General features: G+C 44.9%; 1 protein-coding gene across 7 annotated transcripts in view; it reads left to right on the top strand.

The window, feature by feature from the left end:
• Window positions 1-21748, top strand: part of LOC146171650 (uncharacterized) — a 121532-nt gene extending 99784 nt beyond the window's left edge. For 6 of the 7 annotated variants that reach the window (XM_084586441.1, XM_084586443.1, XM_084586444.1 and 3 more), the window contains 5 exons: window positions 7780-7935; window positions 10803-10961; window positions 17695-17786; window positions 19979-20274; window positions 21218-21748. In XM_084586441.1, coding sequence (XP_084442567.1) covers window positions 7780-7935; window positions 10803-10961; window positions 17695-17786; window positions 19979-20274; window positions 21218-21353 — 839 coding nt within the window. In that variant the 3' untranslated portion in view covers window positions 21354-21748. The remainder of the gene's footprint in view (window positions 1-7779; window positions 7936-10802; window positions 10962-17694; window positions 17787-19978; window positions 20275-21217) is intronic. The other variant, XM_084586440.1, reaches the window with a different exon arrangement.
• The last annotated feature ends 620 nt before the right edge of the window (window positions 21749-22368 follow it).

A 22368-nucleotide genomic window follows, 5' to 3' on the forward strand; every position in this document is an offset into this window, starting at 1 on the left:
TCTACAAAAAGCTGCTCTCTGCAAGTTTCTCTGAGGCAAGCTGGGAGTGGATCTGACAGGCTGCCATGTGACGGATGATGAGGCTAAAGACTGGTGGTAGGGCAGGTAGTACGCCAGTTTTAGTAGCGATGACCTCTTTCTTGTGGCATTAATGAGCAGATGAACCACATCTTTGAAGCAGGTGCTAGCCACCCACCCACTGAGCGGAGATGTCTGTCATGTCTGCTTGGCCTCTGTGAAAACGCTACATCAGTTCTCAAGACCACAATGTGCCATTTTGTGAGCAATATTTTGCAGACGAAATTTTTTTATAAAGTCTGATGGCCAAACATGGCAAGGAAATCCCTCCAGAAGGCTAACGGGCTCAATCTGTCTGGACGGCTGCTGGTCACAGCGTAGCGTGCAGGCGAAGAAAGCCAGGGCATGTCACCCGCAACAAAGGCAAGCAGCAGCACCATTTTGATACAACTGCATATATCTGCGCCTAGCTGGGCCAAAATGCCCCAAGAAGCCGAAAAAATTTGCCATACAACTTTCTTCGGCCGTGATATGGCTAGTCCGACATTTCAGGCCCTGCAGCGTGTGCCACTAGCCTTTTAGTCTCATTTCGGGATGGTGTAGTGCAATTCAAATGCCTACTCATATTTTTCTCTCTTCCATCCACGTGCCTCCTCCCTCCTTAAAGGCCCAATATCCACCCTCCTGTCGCAAATATTTTCTTCCCCGGTGACTGTGAGACTTCGCCCCCAGAGCACAAGGCTGCAAAATGTTTTTGAAAAGAGTAAATAATAACATAGTTACAGCCACCCCAATCACCCGATTCTGCCATGCTTCTCTCCTTCCGTTCCCTCGCAAAGGTCTTTCACTCTCCTGCCCGATGTCGTCTAGCCTCCGCAAGACCAATTCCCCTTCCTCCTCCCTGTTTGGCGGGAGGTGGGGCATGGCACTCCGCGTGTGTGAAAAGAAAAAAACAAAAAAAAAACTGGCGAAGTAGCGCACGTCGCTGGATGTCTACTGCGTCGCAGCGAGCGAGACAGACCAATGGACGTCGTTTTTGACTAAGACGTCATAGTTGCGGCTCGACGGGCCAGCGCAGGGAACGGGAAAGCTGGCTTCCCAAAGGAGAACATGAGAGAGCTTTGATTTGTATTTTCGTTACATTGCGGCGGGCGTGTCACTGTAGCATTTTGCACAGACTATCTCTGGTACCTGATCCAAACACTGAGCTCCTTTGCTTGAAAGGTCCTTCCCTGGATAGTGGCCCTTTAAGAGTAGACTGAATTTGTTGCGGTCTGAGGACACTTCACCACACGGGTCACAGCTCATGTACGTGGTGTCTCCATAACGCAAGGAACCACTGCTACTGTGTCACACTGCGAAAAGGGCTGTGGTGGTACTTGTGATTTTGGAGTAATACCTCAACACCGTGTTTTAGGCACTGCATGCTATTAATGGATGTACCTCTAGTTTTTTATGCGGCTCTTGGAAGTTTTCGGTATACTGCTGGGTCATTCATGTACAGCAAGGCTGTTCTTTTGCTGTCTCATCGATACGCACTTTCCCATCGTCAGACGGTGCAGGAGGTGTGCCAGTAAAGGCTTCTGTGTTAGTGCTAATATAACTTGAAGTGGTACATGTGAAATTTATTTTGGCCGTCAGCAGGTGGGGAAACGTGCACCAGCATTGAATTCCTTAATGCAACATTGGAGCCCAAAACTGCCAAAACGTTTGTGGATGCTGGAACATTGAAATACTATAAAGTCTACTCTGTGTACGAAAAACCTAACCTAATATCCCGAGTGCTTGCCCACCTCCCCTTAATAGAAGATTGTCTAAAAACCACAGAGTCTTCACCAGCCCATAGAAAGCGTAAGTCATGGCCTGAAGCCGAGATCACTCGTCGGTTTTCTTTGCTTACAACTTGCTTTCTTACCTGCTTTGAACATGTGGCATTTCGCTTTTTGGTTTCTGGAGCTGCCCTCTCACGACACAATCTATGAATTTCACACACAGTAAAGCATTGTTTTATGAGTCTTGCGAGCAAGATAAGGTCCCGTGATTAAGACTCTCAAACTGCGTTAGATGCAGAGAGAAGTGCGTATTCTCTAGTTTTTCCCATTTCTTCCTGGTCCCCGAAGTTTGAAAAAGTAAGGGGAGTCGCGGGTCTTGAATTGGCTGAAAATGGTCAAAAAATCTATTTTGAGCAACACCCACTTTCTAAAGGTTTAACCTTTCGAGTACCTGTACTCAAATTATTAACGCTGAAGTCTGTCAGGAAATGCGATGAAATCTGTTTTCAAAACATTACGGCAGCCGCATGCCTTGCAGTACAAATTTACAAAAATAGGTACACGCAGCGCTGGTGATACGTGGTCCTTGCTAGACTTCCTTTGGATTACATTCATACGGTCAGATATTCTCATCTTTTCATTTTTTATGCCGAAAGTAAGGTTTCTTTCATGTTCAACGGCTCCAAAAAATCTGAATTTGTGCTGAAAAGTGCAGTATTTGTTTTCCTCTGAGCTGCTCCAAATATAGATTTTGCTGCTCCAAAAATTGCTGCAAATCCTATTTGAACTGTTGCACCCTGTTCAATTGAAGTTGTTGCTTTCTTTTCAAGTGCGTGAATGGGGGCAAATCTGGAGCGCTAAGCAAATTCCCGTTTACCAAGGTGTACCGTGGAGCTTCATACTGCTGGGTATGAGAAGCCTATAGATGACAACTGCCGCCGTATGAAAGCTTGAAATGCTAAAGTACAGCTCCATCCAAAAAAAAACAAAAAAGACAAGCAAGTTTTCTGCGCTAAATCGGGTTGGTGTCTAGTGCAGTGGCAGTGTGTATGTAGAAACCATTGAACCACTGCTTCTGATAACACAATTTCAGAAGAAACAATCGCCACGCGAACATGCATTCCAAAAACACTTAGCGCCGACAGAAAGGATTACGCGGGAGTTTTTAGACGAGAGTCAAAATTGACACACACTGTTGGAAGTGCAGTGGTACAAAGCAGAGCTACCACATTCATTTCCACTGCAGAGTGCTGCTCAGTCTATGCGGCTCTGGAAAAAGTAATAAATGACCATACCGTATTTGCTCGCATAATGCTCGCACCCCGAACATTGGGCATCAAAAATTTTTTTTTTCCTCGCATAATCATTGCACCACCAATAGTACCATATATATAGTAGTCACAAGCACCATCTTTGGAGTGCTACTGAACCTAGCTGGCCTCGTTGTGTGTACGCGCTACTAGGCAGGGATAGCATGCTCGGGTAGTTGATCATCATCATAGGTTATGCTAGTCTTTTTTTTTTTTTTTTTACTTCCATGGTGCTCGTCGTCGTCGCAATTTTGCGAGGTGTCTCTGCATCTCGTTTTCGTAGTTCCTTCGTTCTGTCCGTGTTATTTGCTTTGTTCCACCATCTACAGTGTTCTTGATGCCGCATCGCGGTTGGGTGCCCCAACTTAGCACCAATTTTGCGCGAAAAAGTGTGAGCACTATGCGAGTAAATACGGTGCAAAGAACAGCATCATTTATTCTCTGGCTGCACTGGCAGCACTCCACGATAAAAATGTAGTTACGCCATTAATCGGTAACATTACACACTGCACGACAAAAGCTACAGCACATGGAGGCAGCTTTAAATTTTGCTGTGTTCCAAGCCGCATCGGATTTAGTCGAAATGAGAACAGATGTGTGTGCTGCAGAAGCATGATGACCCCCAGGAATCAAGAATGTCGGCATTCCCTTATTGCTTATGTGCCATTAAACCTGTCTAGGCACAACTCATCCCTGCATGCTTTTTCTTCCGACTGACTTCCACATTTCACACACAGTTATTGCTCATGAACAGTAACAAGACATTCTTGGGGTTTCTTAGATTGCAGTGCAGTATATAAAAAGATACGAAATATGGCTAGGGCTGTGCGAATATTTGAAACTTTGAAATATATTGAATATCCTCAGATTTGATTTGTGATATTCAAAACTGTTTGAATATCTTTGCAAAGTATCAAATAATTTTCGAATACTTTTTGTGTAAAGAATGCCTCGGTTACACCTTGAATGGTGATACTGTTAATTCCTAGTCAATTACTCCTCAAAGGAGTATAAACACGTATATTTTCTGTTCCGGTATTTTCGCTTTAATCGATCCACAGTGGTCCAAAACAGGGGGACTGCAATCCAAAAAGTCCGAGCAAAGCTCAAATAATTTATTATCAGGGCATTTATCAGGGCCAGTTTCGGTTTCGATCTCTCCGGGCACGAGTGTGCGATGACGTCAGTTACGAGAACGCCACACAAATGCCCCCTACTGGCAAGGTTGGTGAACGCGTAAACACAAAATTTGATGACGCATTCGAGTCTCGTTTTTCGTCTGCTTGCGGTCGCTTATGCAAGAAAATATCGTCGTCGAGCAGTGTTTCAGCGTAGCAGAATTAGTACTGCGATCCCGACCTGCTCGCCTGCGACACAAGCGAAGAAGCAGGAATCAGCAGCTGCCACGAAAGCTTGGTGGGTTGACGCGCAGCGGTGCAGGAAATGTCAACTGGTAGGAATGTTGAACAAAGGGGCTGATTACCGTGAAGATGCTGCTTTATCAGTCCGGTTGGCCAGCGCTGTGAGCCAAGCTGGCGTTCTAAATAAATATTTCAGTAATGACGCGATCAGCCGCCCTAACCCGTAAGCTCTCCCAATGGCTCACGCCTGCTCACGTGGTGATTAGTTCAGACGCGGTGGGCCTGTGTGCTGCCGTCCAAGCATGTGGCGTCATCTGGCGCAGTCAAGGCAATCTGGCTGCATAAAGGTATGGCCTCCGAGATCACCTCCGCGCGGGGGTGATCTCTGAAGCCATGGTAAAGGCGTGGCCGCCGCGATCGGCTCCCAAGTCATAGCGGCCTCATAGCATCCGCTATCGGTAACCTAGCTATCGTGGATCACTGTTCATTCGCTTATACTATTTGTACACAGGACTATAAGTCACGATTAAATTGCGAGGATAGCTCGGCCAATACTGAGGTTCTGGTAGAAGTAATTACAGTGATACAAGCGAACCTTTTTTTTCCTACAGCTGCTGCCCGGTGCGACGCACCTGATGTCTGCTAGCTCCGCTGCTGAAGGAGTCATGCAAAGCAAGAAAATATTTTACGAGATGGACTTGCCAGTAAAGCGGTGCTAAAGTCTGACGTTTATTACAGCATTAGCCCGTTCCGATGCGCCGTTCGCTGGCGCTTCGATGTGAAACCAGCTTAGGCTAGCGACTTCTAGGGTAGGCGGGGAGCAGCGCGGTTGGTTCCCGGCGCGCCATCGCGAGGCACCATTGCCGAAAGCCCTGCACTTGTGCAGGCGTGCTGTTGGGGCCCGAGTATAGCAGGCAGTCTCCATACGTGCGGCAAGGAGGTAATTGTAACATGCACCAACAAAGAAGCCATCAAGTAAACCGAGAAGTGTATTTTCTCAGGGCACGGCCGGAATCGGCGGCGGTGCCGCCGCCGCTGTTCAAGTCCGGTCATATGTCGTCACTGCTCTTTGCTTTGCAGACTCCACGTCACAGTTGTTTAATGACGTCATGTTGTTCACTTATGTACACTTTTTCGTCACAGAGATGTTGTGGCAATGGGTTTTGAAAAATGAGTACTTGCCTGGCTTGTTTTTAAAATCAAATTAAAATATCTTCGCGGCAACATGTGAGGTTGGGATTGCTTGGGGAGCATCTCTGTATAACCAGGAAAGCAATCGTATTCCTTCCGACGCTTCAAAAACTGCTATACTCCTTTAAGTTAATCTAGCCTTATATTTACATTTTCTGTGCTATATCACAGCAGTGCTAGTGCCAGTCAGGCATCTTAAAAGTTTTGAATGCTCTTCTCCTACCTTCTCTTAGTTGATGATGTACGACTGATGCAATGTTTTGACAGTGCTGTATTTCTAGTTGCATGTTCTAATGGTGCCATGTTGTACATTTAGCCAAGCTGCATCTAGTAATATTATTAATCCATACCAACTCTGCTTGACTTTACTGAGCACTAATTTTCCTGATACCGATTATGGCATTGTGCAATCTTTGATCTCACCTATAGCCAGGGTTGACGCAGCTGTGCATTGTTGTGAACTACATATCAGGCAGCATTTTGAATAAAATTTAATTTTAGACACTTTTTCATGCTTCATGATCAGCATGATCAGATTATCGGATTTGGTTTTTAGCTGTGTTATTCATATTTGATTCGATAGAAAGGTTGTTCTATTCATATTCAATTTGATTTGGAAAAAGTACTATTCGCCAAGTATTATTTGTAAACAGAAACACCCTTATGAATCTGAAGAGCGTAATATATTTCACTTGACATGCAGGCGTGACAATAGTACATAAATCTCATTTTAGAAGCATGTTGAATATATTTCAATGATGAGCCAAGAGAATTGTTTAGCATTGCACTATTACGTTTAACCACACAGTAGGTACAGTAAATTCATTTGGCCATTTTTCTTATTACACTCGTTCACTGCAGGGCAGATCCATTTGCAGGAACTACCACATTGTAAGTCTGCTCCAGTTATAAGCCAAGCCCCAAACTGCCTGAGCAAAAGAATTGTGAATATAGGTTGTGGGGGTGTAATAAATGCGTTTTCCCCGTTTAGTCGCGGCTGACAGTCAAAACCGCCGACCCCACCCAGTGATCGCGTGCGCTACCGAGCGCACGCCGATCTCTGCGGGCCGTGCTCTTGGGAACAAAGGAACAGCACGTGCGGACAACAAACAGGCATTTATTGTTGCAATAACAACAACGCCAGCCAGCAATAAAACTCTAATGAATACAGGTAGCCTGACTCGCCAGCAGGGCAGGGCTACGGGCTCATGTTTGCCCACGCTAGGGCAGAAGATAAACTCGGAGGCCAGACAGGGCGAGCAGGCGGGGAAAGTCCCGCGTTCGCCTCACCGGCGATCTCAGTTGCGCGAAGATGCATCCGCTCGCCCCCCCCCCCCCCCCTCAAACCGAGAGTTCCCCAGCCGAAGACACGTGGCTTTGTCTGCATGACAAGATCAGGGGTGGCGCTTGTGCTGCCGCGACGCTGGCGCGATCTCTCGATAGTTAACGTTAACCACCAATGTTGGCGCCATTCCACGAAAACGCGAGTAACTACTGCGGGGGAAAGCCGCCCTTAAAGGGTACGCTGGGAGATCGTCCCCACAAGGTGCTGTGCTGTGGCCATAGCTAGTCAGTAGGTCTGTAGGTTTTTTAGAAGGCATGCAAAGAGCCATTTAGTTTTACATGACACACCTCTTAAGATTCATTGTTGCTTGTGAGAAGGATGCAGTCGCATATATAGGTAGACTGTTGTATGGGGTGACCGTGATTGTAACTCGGTCCCCAAACCGAGGAGGAGATCATTTTTCGAAGAAAACGTGTACTCATAATTAGCAGTATATGGTAAATTATGGCTTTTCCTTTTTCCTTGCATTCCAACTAAAATTTGAAAAAAGTGAGTGTGTACTGGAACTAGTGTGGTGCCCGTGGCACTACTTTCTCATTTTTCAGTCATTGGCTGTGCGTTTACGATGGAAGTCGTGCTCTGAAACTAGCCAATTACAAGAGGTTGATCCTGTTACCGCAAGCCATTGGCATAGTCAGAAATATTTTTCAGAATTTTGGGTTGGGGGAATCAAAATGATGTGTAACATTGAGGAATGCCCAATAGCTGTAACTTCTAGTAGAGGGGTGTTGTGCAATCCAGTGTGTCCCCAGAGCATCATTGTACTTGTTGTCACCCAGCAGATGTCGAGAGAATCAAGTGGATCCGGGAGCGACCAATGCTGGCTCCATATCTGATTCCATATCTGCACCAGCCAGAGCAGTTGGCTGAGAGTTCCGACACGTCGTGTTGTGCCCGCGTAGCAGCCGACAATGAGGACGAAGACCCCAAGGCTCCCGGTGAGTAATGACACCTGTGCACTTTTCCATTTGCAGATAAGGAGGCATATTTATTACTTTTAAGTTGGGACACGGCTCTTTGCGACTGAAAATCTGCCTAAAAATGCGTCTAGTTCCCCAGCCGAATAGACTTGGCTTTGTCCGCGTGCTCGGTGACAAGATCAGGGTGGCGCTTGTCCTGCCGCGACGCTGGCCCCATCTCTCGATAGTTAATATTGGCGCCATTCTACGAAAGCTCGAGTAACTACCGCGGGGGGAAAGCCGACCTTACAGGGGACGCTGGGAGATCGTCCCCACAAGGTACACTGCTTTGTGCTGTGGCCATAGCTAGTTAGTAGGTCAGTAGGTTTTTTAGAAGGCATGCAAAGAGCCATTTAGTTCTTAAGATTCATTGTTGCTTGTGAGAAGAATGCAGTCACATATACAGTCGACTGATTTTTCAAACACCCAATTTACATACCTTGTAAAGTCAACGTATTATAAAATTTCGGACACTCTAGGGAGGGCTCTTCGATGTTTCGGACATTCCAAGCGTCTGCCGGGCCAACTGCCATACATTTTGAGCGGTGTCGCCGCCATCTCGTTTGTTTACTTTTTCCTTCTATAGCCTCAAAACCGGTGCCGGCCTTGCATGCCACTCCTCAACTAAACTGACGCTGGATTGAGGCTATATTATTTGTCTAGCAGCCGCTTCTGGAACAACGTTGCTGCTCTCTGCTGGAGTGCTTTTTTTTTTCTCTTTTAGCTTGATCGCTTCGACTGCCTGTTCCTCTGTGTGTTTGCCGTGCGTTGCCAAGCATATCGAGTAGGCATAGCTGTGGTCGTGCTGATGTGAGAACTACGTTCTGTTGCTACTGTGGCTCGCATTGAATTAAATTGTCTTTAGTTCTTCAAGAAGCTATTTCCGAATTTTATAAGGAGCTTTTTTTTTTTTCTTTTTGCTTACAAAGCGGCAGTGAGAAGGCACTCAACGGAGTTGGTGTTGTGATCCAGTGGTTGGTAGTGGTGGTGTGCCTCGACAGTGGGAAAACGTACTGTCAATTTGCTTGGAGCACTTAGTATGCTCGCCGATGCGTGGAAATCTGTAGCAACCACAACGCTGCGCAATTGCTTCCGCCACACGGGATTTGTGCTGAATGATGAGTCGGCAGCCTTGGACGAGGAGAGCATCGTCGAGCAGCTGTCAGGCAGTGAGCAGCTCATTGACGACCTTCGCACTGTCGAAATTTGATCGACCGTCTCGTTTTCAAAGTTCACAGACGTGGACCACGAGTTGGAACTGTGCGCTAAGTTCACAGATGCTGAAATTAATCACCAAGTGCTCGCGGAGTCTGAGAGCGACGACGACGATGACTTACCTGCAGCAGCGCAGCCTACGCAAGCTGAGCTGATGCAAGCGGTCGCAACCCTTTCGTCGGTTTACGGCGACACTGTGATTCTCACCGAAATTCAGCCGGACCTATTAGCACGGAAGCGGAGCGTGGTGCAGAAAAGCATTCATGGCTTTTTCCGGCCTCAAATTCAATAATAGGCAATAAATTGAGCTTTCTTGGTGCATATTTGTTTTTTCGGATTGCTTGATTTTTCAGACATTATCGCAGTCCATTGAGAGTCCGAAAAATCTGTCGACTCTGTAGGTAGAATGTTGCTTATGGTGACCGTATGCTTGTAAGTCAGTCCCCATACTTGGAGGAGATCATTTTTCGAAGAAAGCGTCTACTTATAATTGGCAGTACAGTTAAATCTCGTTACAAGAGACACTCGCTTATAAGAGACACTTGAAAATGGTTTGGTTGGTTTTCCTATGACTGCCATGTTAACGAAATTAAATACAAGAGACATGGTTACAAGAGTCACTCGGTTACTAAGGACTTTTTCAGGTTCGTGGAGTAAATTCCTCACTATTTAGAAGAGACACAACCCAGGTGTGCTCATGCAATGCATCTGGAACGTACCAACTCGTACATGATGCACATCAGATTCCCTTAGCTAAATTCTGTTTCATATCAGTGTCCTTTTTGTTGTGTATGTCAGGAACTGTGGAGTGCTTCCCCATGATTGGATAGTCAAAACGGCATTGCATTACTGTTACCTACAAAGCAAATCAAAATGCATGAATGACATCCAGCATTTTTAACTCCTCGCTGTTAAAATTTGATCACAAGATGAAAGCTTAGAATCCTGATGTCTTTCTCGTTGTGAATCATCTGAGGGTGACGAGTATGTAAGAGTGCCTCAAAGGTATTAGAGCAACAAGAAGGCTTGCAAAGTGAAGTGCTTTACCTCCAGAATTGGGAAGGGATACACTCTGCACTCACAAAAATACATACTGGTATGAATAACTTCTCTAAGCTTTCCTGAAAATTTCCTGTTAATGCGTGTGAATGCATTTACTATATGCTGCTGTGCAGTAAACTGATCAACACAGTGATTTTAAAATTTTTGGTTACAAGAGACCTTGCTTACAAGAGACATGTTTTTCGGGTCTCTTGAGTGTCTCTTGTAACGAGGTTTTACTGTATATGGTAAATTATGGCGTTCCTTTTTTTCGTTGCATTCTAACTAAAATTTAAAAAAAAGTGTGTGCTGGTACTAGTGTGGTGTTAGTGGCGTTACTTTCTCAGTTTTCGGTGATTGGCTGTGCGTTTACGATGGAGGTCGTGCTATGGTACTAGCCAATTACAAGAGGTCTGATCCTGTTACAGCAAGCCATTGGCATAGTCAGAAATATTTTTCAGAATTTTGGGTTGGGGGGGAATCAAAATGGTGTGTAACATTGAGGAATGCCCGGCGCTGTAACTTCTAGTAGAGGGGTGTTGTGCAAACCAGTGTGTCCCCAGAGCATCATTGTACTTGTTGTTACCCAGCAGATGTCGAGAGAATCAGGTGGATCCTGGATCGACCAATGCTGGCTCCATATCTGATTCCATATCTGCGCCGCCCAGAGCAGTTGGCTGAGAGTTCCGACACGTCGCGTTGGGCCCGCGTAGCAGCCGACAATGAGGGCGAAGACCCCAAGGCTCCCAGTGAGTAATGACGCCTATGCACTTTTCCACTTGCAGATAAGGGGGCATATTACTATTACTTTTAAGGGAGGACACGGGTTTTTGCGGCCAAAATTCGGCCTAAAAATTGATTTTTTATTTCATTTTTGCGGCCCTGAGACATTGTAACAACTATCTGCAAATTTTGATGGAAAAATACCACCTATTTTGCATGTTACAGTGTTCCAAAGTTGTAAATCTGAACTCTTGGCCCTTTAAATTGAGGTCAAATCGCACTTAGTTTTGATCGGCCGCAAATCGAGAAATATGCGCTCCACTGGCATCATTTCTGTATTCCCATGTCACAATTGGCATCCGTGAGCGAGCACCCGAAGTGGAATATGAATGGACAAAATTGCCCGAAACACGCGCTGCTATTGGGCTCCAAAGGCATGTGACCCAAATGACCACTTTTGGTTGGCTGCCAGCATCGACTGCTTGTGGCGTGGCGCCATTTTGAAAAGGTTTAGGCCTATCTGGTTTAGCGGCGCTCTGTCGTCACGGCCACGGCGTGAAACGCAGAAAATTTAGGTTCGAGTTTCATACTGGCCTAAAAAGCAAAGAAAGGTTGCGATAAGAGGTGTGCCGCTGATGCGACATTGCGGCGTCCTGTTATCCGCAATCAGTGACGAAGCACAGACTCTCCGCGCTGGGCCGACAACGGTGTAGCCGGTGGTGCTCGGCACAACAGGTAGGAGAGCGAACGATTTCCTCGAGGCGATTCCTGCCGTGTACGAGCATCGCGATCGTGACGATAAAGATGAAAAAGTGATACCTAAGCAGTTCATGGTCGTTACAGATCGAGCACTCTGAAATGTTAGTTGTGCAGCAGCATGCGGAATTGCAAACTTTGTCAAAATAAGTTTCCTTCCGAGTTGCAGGGGCAATTATCTCGACGGGAAACAATGAATTCACACCAAAAACCAGTCATAACTCATTTTACAACTAGGTAATCCAAAAATATGCCAAAAACATTTTTGACCAATTTCTTGAAATTGAATTTTGGACACAGTGACCGTTTTGGAGCAGCAATGTCTCGGCTTCTTCCTTTCAAATCATCCTGGAATGCTCATTTATGCATTATTGCAGTTCATAGATGATTCTAGACAATTCAAATCGAAATCTTCTCCAATATCGAATGTTTACTAACCATATGCTTCCTCCAAACAAATTACCAGTTTTCCTTGTTATATTTAAAACTACCTGCATTAGTTTTGGAATGAGCACGAGAAAATACACAAATGGTGCAAATCTGCCCATAAATAAAAAAAATTATTTTTTCTTGTTTTCTCAGAACACCCATTCAGGTAGAACCATAATTTATGTTGTGGCATGTATCTAAAAGAGCAGAGCACACGATGTTAGGAAAAGATTTTGAAATTTACGTTTCAAAAGTTTTTCAATTTTGCTCTACATCAGACAGGGCACCTACATTTGGAACAGTGAACTTTGAACTGCTATAACATCGTTAAGATCTGTTATATCAAAAATGTGCTCCTAACATTGCATTCCTTATGCTTTCTAAGTACCTAGCAAGGTGTCCATGTGAATTTTTTGTAGTGTGGTTATATTTTCATTATTTCCACAAATCATGAACAATTAATTTCATCTCTCTCTTAAACTAATTGACCAATTGGAAAAACAGTTACATATTTGAAATCAATGCAAGAAACCGAATGATAATACCAAGTTTCATCAAGTTTGGTTAAAAATTAAGAAAAATAGCTTTAAGAGCCATATCATGGGAAGGCTACCCTTGAACACCAACTTTTTATTTCTTGAGATATTTGAATGAAATTTTCAGGTCAGGCTCATAGTACAAGCATTTGAAGAACTACCAAGTTTCATGAAGCTGGACTCATTGGTTCTCAAGTTAGAGGAGTATATCAAGATGGTTTACATAGGTCCCTTAGGGCAGGCCTGGAGAATTTGCAAAACGTGCTGGTACTATGAAATTCGTTATGGTCATTCCTGGATAGTTACCCCAGGGCATGACAATTCCCTTTTTTCAAATTTTTTAATTAGCACAGTCCCAAAATCAGTGTTATAATCAGACCTGCATTAACCAAATTTTAATTGTTTTTTGTTAATTCCAGACACAATATTTTGAAAAAAGGGAAATTGTCTTACCCTCAGAAAGTTATTGAGGTATAGAATAAAAGAAAGCTCGTGAAAATCTGATAAGCGGTTCCCGAGATACGGCTGTCCTAAGCAGCCATACTAGGCAAAAAAAAATGATTCTGAGAAAACGGCACTAGAAGGTCGAGGAAGCGCTAACATTTTGTTTGTCAAGATATTGCATTTAAATTCTTAAAGCAGGCTCATAGCATGTACATTTGAATAACTAATAAGTTTCATAAAGCTGTGCACGCTGGTTCTTACCTTACAGTATATCATATGGGTCGCATGGGTCCAGGCCTGTAGAATTTGCAGAATATGTTGGCATTGTGAAATTCATTGTGGCAATTTCTGAATAAGTATCGCAGGGCAAGACAAGGGGCTTTTTTTAATTCCTTGCCTTCTAAGTTCCACTGTAACAGATGCTAGAACACTGCAGGCGTCGCAGTCGTCGTTGGCGCGCCTCTCCATGAGGACAGCCTTCGCTTCCGTGCACTGAACGCGTGTCGCATCTCGAGGCATCGTGAGCAACCATTTTGCTAGAAACCATTCAGAGGGCACGACGACATTCGGCGATCGCAAAAATGACGAAAGGAGAACAGAACGCACGAAGTACAAAGACAGCCAACGGGAGCAGACGACGCTGGGAGGTAGCCGGCGGAGACCGACGTGTCAGAGGGCGCAGCAGCAGTCACCCGATCCCCCGCGTTCTCATGGAGCGCGCATGCTTTGCCCAATCGCAGCCTTGAATTCGAGCACGGGAAATTCGAAATTCGTGGCATCATCAAAAGATCATGAAAACTGTCACAAATAGGTTTGGTTTGGTTCATGGGGTAAAACATCACAAAGCGACTCGGGCTATGAGAGACACCATTGTGGAGGGCTCTGGAAATTTCAACCACCTGATGTTTTTAACGTGCACTGACATCACACAGTTCATGGGTGCCTTGCTCTTCGCCTCCAATGAAAAGTGGCCGCTGTAGCTGGGATTCGATCCCGCATCCTTGGGCACAGTAGTCAATAGGGCCCTAACCACTGCACCACCACAGCGTGGCTATTGTCACAAATTAACGAAACAGGTATTTAAATGAGGAAAGAAATTATGACATGTGCAAGTACTATGTACACTATGATGATGCCACGTCGCCGAAGCGCTTTGCAAAGCTCTCCCGCAATAGCCGGTGACAAAAAATTGCACAAGATGCATGCGTAGTAAAAATTGCTGACTGCTCTTATCCAGCATGCATATGGTGCTGTCCATCTCGCCAGTTGTCGGTAGCAGTGCTTTGTGAAGTATGTAGGCTGTGCGATCGCACGTTCCGTTTAACGAGGGACCATACTGTACAGTGGCATGCGTGTAGCAGCATGGCAGTAAATATGTAAAGAACAGCTGTACTACAGTTGCCGACAGTTTTTTTTAGACATGGCAGGACCTGTGAAATGGTTCGAATAATCGAACAGTTCGAAAAAAAACCTGCTAAAATTCAGCTTTAAAAAATCGCGAACTTCGCTTCTCACCATGTTTCGTTTATATGCCGATAACAGGGAGTTATAGTATAGTGCGATCTGCTACTGTGGTCTGCTTCCGTGCACCGCCCATGCACACGTGTGATTGATAAGGCGGGCGTGGCCGCCAGTGCGCTCGCGCTGGCTGGTGCAGACATGACAGGTGTGCATGCCACCAGGAAACATGCAACTCTCTCAAGGCGGTGACCGCGTGCGCAGTGGTGCCCTGCAGAAGTGGATCATGCTAAGCTGTAGCCGTTCTAACCGATAGAATATCTGGCCAGTCATGCTCTTGTCATGTCCATGCCACTTCACGATGTACTGCAACACAGTCGATCGTGCTGCAAATAAATGCACGTGCCGAGCAAAGCACTAACATTCAGTTTCCATAGTTAACGAGGATAGTTAAGACCGCAATATAAAACTCGTGAGTAAAAAGCGAGCGGAATGAGAACACCCCATGAATCACGAATGCACCCCCCTTCCCCCCCTCTTTTCTCGTGGGTGGAGCAGCAGCGGGCGTCGTCGTAGCGAGCCGCGTCATTTTAAATTTGATTGTGCGCTCTTTTTAGGCTTCCGCGATGAAAGGGACAAGCATTCGCTTATTGCTACTGACTCAAATGGCGATGAACAAAGAGCTAAGCTCGTCCGAATTACTGCTTCGCCTAGCATTCACAACCGTGCAAAACTGGTTGTTTGCGAAAACAGCGCCCACTCGCATCTAAGTGATGCTGAAGAAATGAGCCTTCGGCCAAAAAACAATCTCCACAGTATTGCTCGCGCCAAATTCTGGACACCATAGGGACCGAAATATCAGACGTGAATATGTACACACTCCTATGGGCTGCATGGCAGTTTTTGAATAAAGTCCGAATTATTGGAGTTCGAAAAATTGGTCATCTACTGTAGTAGGTGCAAAAAGAGAAAAATTGGGCAAGCTCTCATCCATGTTAGTAAACCTGCCTAACCACTTAGTAGCCAAAGAAAGCACGTTCAGATCTGTTGTGATGCAGACAATGTTTTTGATGTCACTCGTTGCCAGATGAGATGATAAATTTGTTCATTGCTGGTTCCACTTTATAGGCTTCCAAAGCACCGTCGAGCGGCGCTGCTGCTCGTGACAGGGAGCGCGATCTGTGACGGAAAAATAGAAACTGGGGATACGCGCGGCGGCACCACCTAGGCATCCCGTGCAAGTTTTCTGCTCTCTTTCGCGTACGTGCAGACGTCTCGCGCTGCTTTGTCGCGCGGACAGAAAAGCACACACTGGACGCCGCCGGCCCAGCTCGCTTGCCTTCACAGCGTGCGCCGTGTGCTTTCTCTCGCACCAGCACGCGCCTTGACGCGCCCCGCAGGCGCACCACGACATGCCACCTGCATTCCGTCTTGATTGGGCAACTTGACGCGTATTTTCATGAAGGATACTTAATTATAGGCGGCAAACTTTTTATTCACGTCTGCACTGTAGAGCAGACGGGGATGAGTAAATATTGATTGTGAATGCGTCCCACATTAGCAAAACGTAGGAAGTGCATCTCAAGGTAAATCCACTACGTAAATATATTGTCGCATATAATATGTTTAAAAACTGCTAAAGTATCATCAGTACTGTGAAATAAAGTGGCCCACTTGTTGACCATCGTTTTAGCATGTAGCATGCGATCTATATACGGATTTGTTTTTTTATTATTACGAAGTTACCAAAGAAAATCTCGCACTAGAAGAATAAGTATATAGTCCGACGGAGGTGTTTCTTCCAAGACAAGAACGCTAGCAATAATCTCATAAGCACATGCGTGCTCCGTGCGCTGCACGCGACATAACCGCTCGCTGGCTCGGAAGGCAGGTGAAATCCAAGCTTGTACTACATAGTGTTTTATTTCGGTTCTTATTAAATGGTTTTGCTTCATTTATGATATTTGGCTTGCAGTCACGAACCCTGTGACGCGAATGGGGTGCTCCGTGCGAGTAGTGTCAGTCGAGCCATAGCTAGATCACTTTTGTACTACACTTCTGACATATCTTCGTTATTATTAACAATAATAATAATAATAATAATAATAATAATTGGTTCACTTATTGGCCAATTTGTAAATCTGTAAAAAGCACCTCAGCAAGGCATGTTTTCCAACATCTCACAGTTTTGTGACTTCTCACAGTTGTTCATCTGCTCCAGAGAAGAGAGAGAGAATGTTCACACCACCAGTGCAGTGTGCCGTCTAAAATTTTGGCCTCGAAACGCATCTGTGTTTGTTCTTTCATCTTGAAGCTGCACTGCAGGCGATACATTGCGACGCGTTTACAGATGCAACATGAGAGCTTTGCAAGTGCAGTGATGGTGGTGAAAGAGTGCCAGCTTTTGTTTTTGTGCCGGATGTGGCGCTCTCTGGATCCTGAAGATACGTCGTCCTGAATGTGTTGTGCAATGGCATGACGTGCCAATTTTTACAGTGTGTTAATGGAACGCAGGAAGCTGATTTTTCTTAGCAAAGGATATGCAGACTGCTGTATTATTCGGAGAGTTTTCTGGTTCTGCCAAGGCTAAAGAAGTTAGTTATCTACTGTGGGAGGCGCCTCATTAGCGCAGTAGCTTAAAGCGTAGTTGTGATGTGCAAGCGAGGCTTTTTGTATCATAATACTGTCTGCATCATCTATTCACTTCGAAAAAAAATTTTGTAATGAAGACAAAGGCTAATTCCGATAAATAAGCCTCTGACAGCTGAAACAAAGAAAGGTTTGATTCTATTCTGCTATGAATGCATCCCTTTCCATCCCAGCTTACTCTTAGGAGACAGTTCGGCAGTTTTTAGTGTCCTAAAGGAATCTGATAGAGCAAGCTCTGTCTTAAAAACTATTTCTTACCTACTAAACAAACCCTGTGCTTGGTGAGCGATGGCTTTAAATGCCTATGTGCCTTTAAACTTAACACCACGCATGTATGCTCGGGAACGTACCTGTACACGAAGAATTTTTAATGCTTTAAAATACATTTCTGGACAAAGGTAACTGCAAATCCCTTCTCGGGGCACCTAACTTGCCATGGTCCCTGTTTTGTTGAAATGGCTAAAGTTGTGTTGCATGGCGTTTTCAGGTGGAGCTGTGCCTACACCTAATGGACCTTCGAATGGCAGCTCTGAGAGAGCCACTGGTGGCTCATCGACTGAAGCTGGCTCGGCCGCCACGGTAGGTGGTGCACTTTTGCTGTTAGGCAGGAACAGGCTGCATTAAGAAGCATGGTGGCACAAATTGGAACCACCTGCTCTGCTTTGCCCCGAAAATGTGCACACCACCAGCATCTCTGCTGAATATGTACACCCTGTAATCACTCGAAAAAGAAGCACACAGTAAGAAGTCAGTATCTTGGGAGTATTTAAATGTTTGGCCAATCAGTTTTGTAAACAGAAATCCAGAATAAGCTTCGTATGAAAAAATGGGGTTTTTGTGTGGACTGCGACGCAGCCAGCTGCTTTGGCTAGGAATCTTTGATGCCATGGCTTTGTGGAAGCCTCTATATACAGCTGTTTTCAGTTTGAAAAAGCAGTTTCCCTGGCTGATGAATCTGGTTGCAAAGGCAAGGAATCTCTTTTTTTTTTTTTTTTTTAAGTTGTACCCAAAGTAATACTGCAGTCTCTGTCCTTGCATTACATCACTCGAGAAAAGTTGCACTAGATTGGATCTTTGCCAACCTCATCGTTGCCCCTCTGTGGTGATAAGGGCACTAGTACTCCGGCTGCAGTGGCCACTTCTTGTAGAGGCAGACCACAAGGTGTGTACGCTTTCTGGATCGTGAGAAAGCAGCAGGATCTGAGGGGTTCTGGAAGAAAGGTGTTTTATAAATGCACCATTTGAATAACCCTGGAGTAGCATATTTAAAATGTTCTTCCTTTTACATAAGTAATCTTCACCTTAAGTTTTATACGTAGCATGAAAAAAACGTCCCATCCAAACTTGTTACAGAAATTTTGCAAACGTTTGAAAAAGCCAGGGAGCAAGGAAGAAAAAAAAAAAATGAATGTTCAAAAATACCAGAGCATGGAAACGGATGGAATGCCTCTTTTTTTATATATATGCATTGCATATTTAAGCTTTATATCATTTAATTGAAATAGAAGCCTTCTTCACGCCCGTAAATTGGGCTTCCTTTTCGCTTCGTTAGTCTCTTTTGCAGCTCCCAGCGTCTGTGCCATTTGCTTGGGCGGAAAACGCGGATGTGAGGTTTTTAAACTGTTTCGACACCATAGACTCTAACAGGTTCTGGAAAAAAAAAAATTTTTTTTTTCTTATGAAATATTAGCTCGATTCTGCTAGAACATATATGAGGATGTTGCTATTTAGACTGCCTTTCATGTGTGTGCAAATTTTTGTGTAACTTTGTACATGACACGAAGAAAGATGTCTCTGCAAACTTGCTAAAAAAATTATCCAGAAAGTCGAATGCATAACTATAGAAATAAAACAACTGCCTCTTTTTGTACTTGTAAATATTAATGTGCCTATCTGCGGCTTTCTTTTTTCTTTTTTTTTCTTTAAACTTGGTTCATAGCTGGCGCATTTTGCGAAAGGCGGCAGAGTGCAGTTAGTTTGTCATCAAAATCTGACATCTGCTCACTTAACTGTGAGCAGATGTCCGATTTTGATGGCAAACTAACAAATCTAAAAAAATAAATTTGCTGAAACCCTAGTGAATGAAGTTAACATAGCAGACAGAAAATGACCCTGTGTAAATGCTGAAATTGCCTTGGGCCACTAGTTAAAGTTCCAAGTGGATATTTGCCTGATTCATCGCTTGAACTTTAAGTCAGCTCCTGAGATCGATTTTGGACTTTCCATGACTTCTGTATAAAAAAAAAAAGATCAGTAGTAGAAGCAATGAAGTATCGCGAATGACCGCGAATTCATAGCACGTCCTGATGTGAGCTCGACGCCACTTTTCGTGACCTGGTGAAAAAAATGGAACACATAGAAACGTGCTGCCTAGAGGCGGCTTGCGTGTTTCAACACATGACAGTGCTATGTAATCCCCAGGTGGTTTAAATTATCTGGTGCCTTCCACTAGAATGGGAGCAAACTGCAAGTGTGTAATGATGAGAGCCTGCATGCTACCTATTTTGCCTGTGTGATGAAGCTGCCTTCAGGCTGAGCATTCTTGCTGGCCGCCATGTCTCGAGAGTGTCTCTCTGAGAGTAACAGTCAGAGGAGGGTGTACATTATAAAAACGGATTTTTTTTTTTTTTCTGTTGGTAATTTCTGGTTTAACTTCATCTGTTGTACATGAATGATCATGGCCAGCATGGAAATCTTGGGAGGTCCTTTTGCATTTTCTTGAATATAGCTTGGAGTACATGTGGGTGAAATGCCATCTTTGCTTGCGTCAGGGTGCTCCGGAAGGCAGCACGACCACAGTGAACTCCACGGGGGGGCCGCTGATGGCCGAGGCATCTAGCAGCAGCAATTTGGCCTTGTCAGTGGACGTGGGCACGGCTACGGAGGTCAGCAGTGGCAACGGAATGGTGCAGCTGGACGAAGACTCAAGCAGCACGTCAGAGTCCAAGACTGAGGATTCGATGGTTGTTGACCCACTGCACCCGTCACCAGGCAAGGCCAAGAAGAAGGGAAAGCGCTGTTCTTGGTGCAACAAGAAGACTGGGCTTGCCTCCACCTACGTTTGCCGGTCAGTGCTATGCCGCCCTGTCATGGGGATCAGTTGTTGACTAGCCACTATAACACCAGTCGTGGAGGCCTGCTTCAAATGGCAGCTTTGGCTATGTCTAGTTATGACAAGGCACGGCTGTAATACTGTAATTCTTTAAAGAATGCGAGGCACTGCTGTTTGGAAATGCCACTGCCAATTTAGATGAGTAGGCTTAATTTCTGAATGTTTATGAAGTTTGGATAATGATGTGCAGTATGATTCAAATAATGTTCTATTAGCGAGCATTTCTCACAGCCTGGTTATTTTACAGTGCAATTTTACTCCACTTTGTTGGCACTTCTACATCTTAACAATTTCTGCATGTCAGAATTGGTTGCAGTGTAGTTCACTTGAAATCGTACTGTATAGAACAATTTATAGTCTATAATGCTGTGCTGCAGTAAAATGATGCAAAGTATGTGTTGTTCCTATGGAAAAATAAACTTCGTATAACGATACCGCAGCTTCCGCATATTTGTTACATCAGTCGAATTGATGCCTTGTGAGTGATGCTTTATAACTTTGTAAAATCTGCTAGCAGAGCTATGCCAAGAGCTAACTTCGCACATGGTCATAGTCTGTGATGCGATGGCCACTTTAATGGGCACCATTGCCATGGCAGGTTATAACACTGGGTGCTGGGACGTTGGAACTATTGCAATTGACTGGGCGGCATCACTCGACATATAATGATAATCTGTTTTAGCAATTAAATTTTTAGTTTCTTTCTGAAATTGTTAAAGGGCACTGCACCGTAGTAATGATTCCCAAGAAACTATGCCCAAATCGGCATGTGCAAACATCGTGGTGTTGGTATTTCAGTTGAATGTGCACAAAACAGTGTTCTTGAGAAGCTTCAGAGCATGGAATGAGTGTAATTGGACCACAGGAAGACTGAGTGTGGCGTTTCCCACATGTGCAGGTGCGGGAGCAATTTCTGCGCTGCTCACCGTTATGCCGAGGAGCACGCTTGCTCCCATGACTACAAGACTGAAGGGCGCTACATTCTGCAGCGGAACAACCCTGTTGTCAAGGCGGCCAAGTTGCCCAAGATCTAGTTCCTGCCTTCGGATGGACTACATCTCGCTGTGAAGCAGCAGTGGGCTGTGTGCAACCATCTTCTTTTTTTTCTTATTTTCTACTCGAGCACTTAACTTAGCTTTTTTCATGCCTGACCCTGGAGGCTTTCTGTGCATCTTCAGCAGCAGATGTGGACTCCACCAGAAGACCTTGTGTGGGTGGACCAGTGAGGATGCGACCTCTGGAGGGCAGCTTTTCTTTTGTGTGTGTGTGTGTGTTAAGCACCAAGTTGGTGCATTTTGTACTCTTCCTTCTACCGGTTGCCACATCAGGCTGCTTCTCTTTCCATCTGGCTTAATCACCTCCCAGTTCTTTTATGACTAGGACTAATGTTTTTTGAAATTCTATCTGAATAAATTGTAGTACATCTGGATATCTTTTTCCTGGCTTAGGTGTTCCTCTGGTACAATATCTGCTAGCCAGTGTCATGAGTCCAGATTTCAGCGTTGTGCATGTGGCCGCTGATGTGCAGTTGTTTCACTATCCATTTCACTAGAGGCAGCCAGTGTTTGGCGTTGGTTTTGAGTACTGCTGTGTTGCAGGATGCACACTGGATCATAAATTTGCAGCGCTTTGAAAAGCTGATAAGCCAGGCATGAGAGGTGGACACACCTCTTAGTCTGTTTTTATTCACTGGGCAGAGCCCTCAAGTTTGCTTATTTGTTTACGTAAATATTTGCCATGAGCGTGTGGATATTACTGCCTGCTGTGAGCACATGACACTGCGCAAGTGACAGGTGCGCACAACAGTTTATTGAGCCATACCGTTCAGGTTGAAATGGATTGTAGCAGCCATTTGGATTTGAGCTCTCAATGCAAGGCTTGCAACGTATACACATCATCCAGAAGTTCTACAAAGTGCATATCACAAGAGCTGTGTGTAGCATGTGATTACCAGGCTTTGTGCATGCATTGCAGAGGTGTGAGGGCAAAGGGGGTGGTGAGCTTGCAATGCGAAACCCCAGTGCGTACTGTACTAATGAGCGTGCCCTA

Source organism: Amblyomma maculatum, unplaced genomic scaffold, assembly GCF_055883805.1.
Source record: "Amblyomma maculatum isolate TAMU_Amacu unplaced genomic scaffold, ASM5588380v1 scaffold_19, whole genome shotgun sequence".
In the NCBI taxonomy this organism is placed as follows: Eukaryota; Metazoa; Arthropoda; class Arachnida; order Ixodida; family Ixodidae; genus Amblyomma; species Amblyomma maculatum.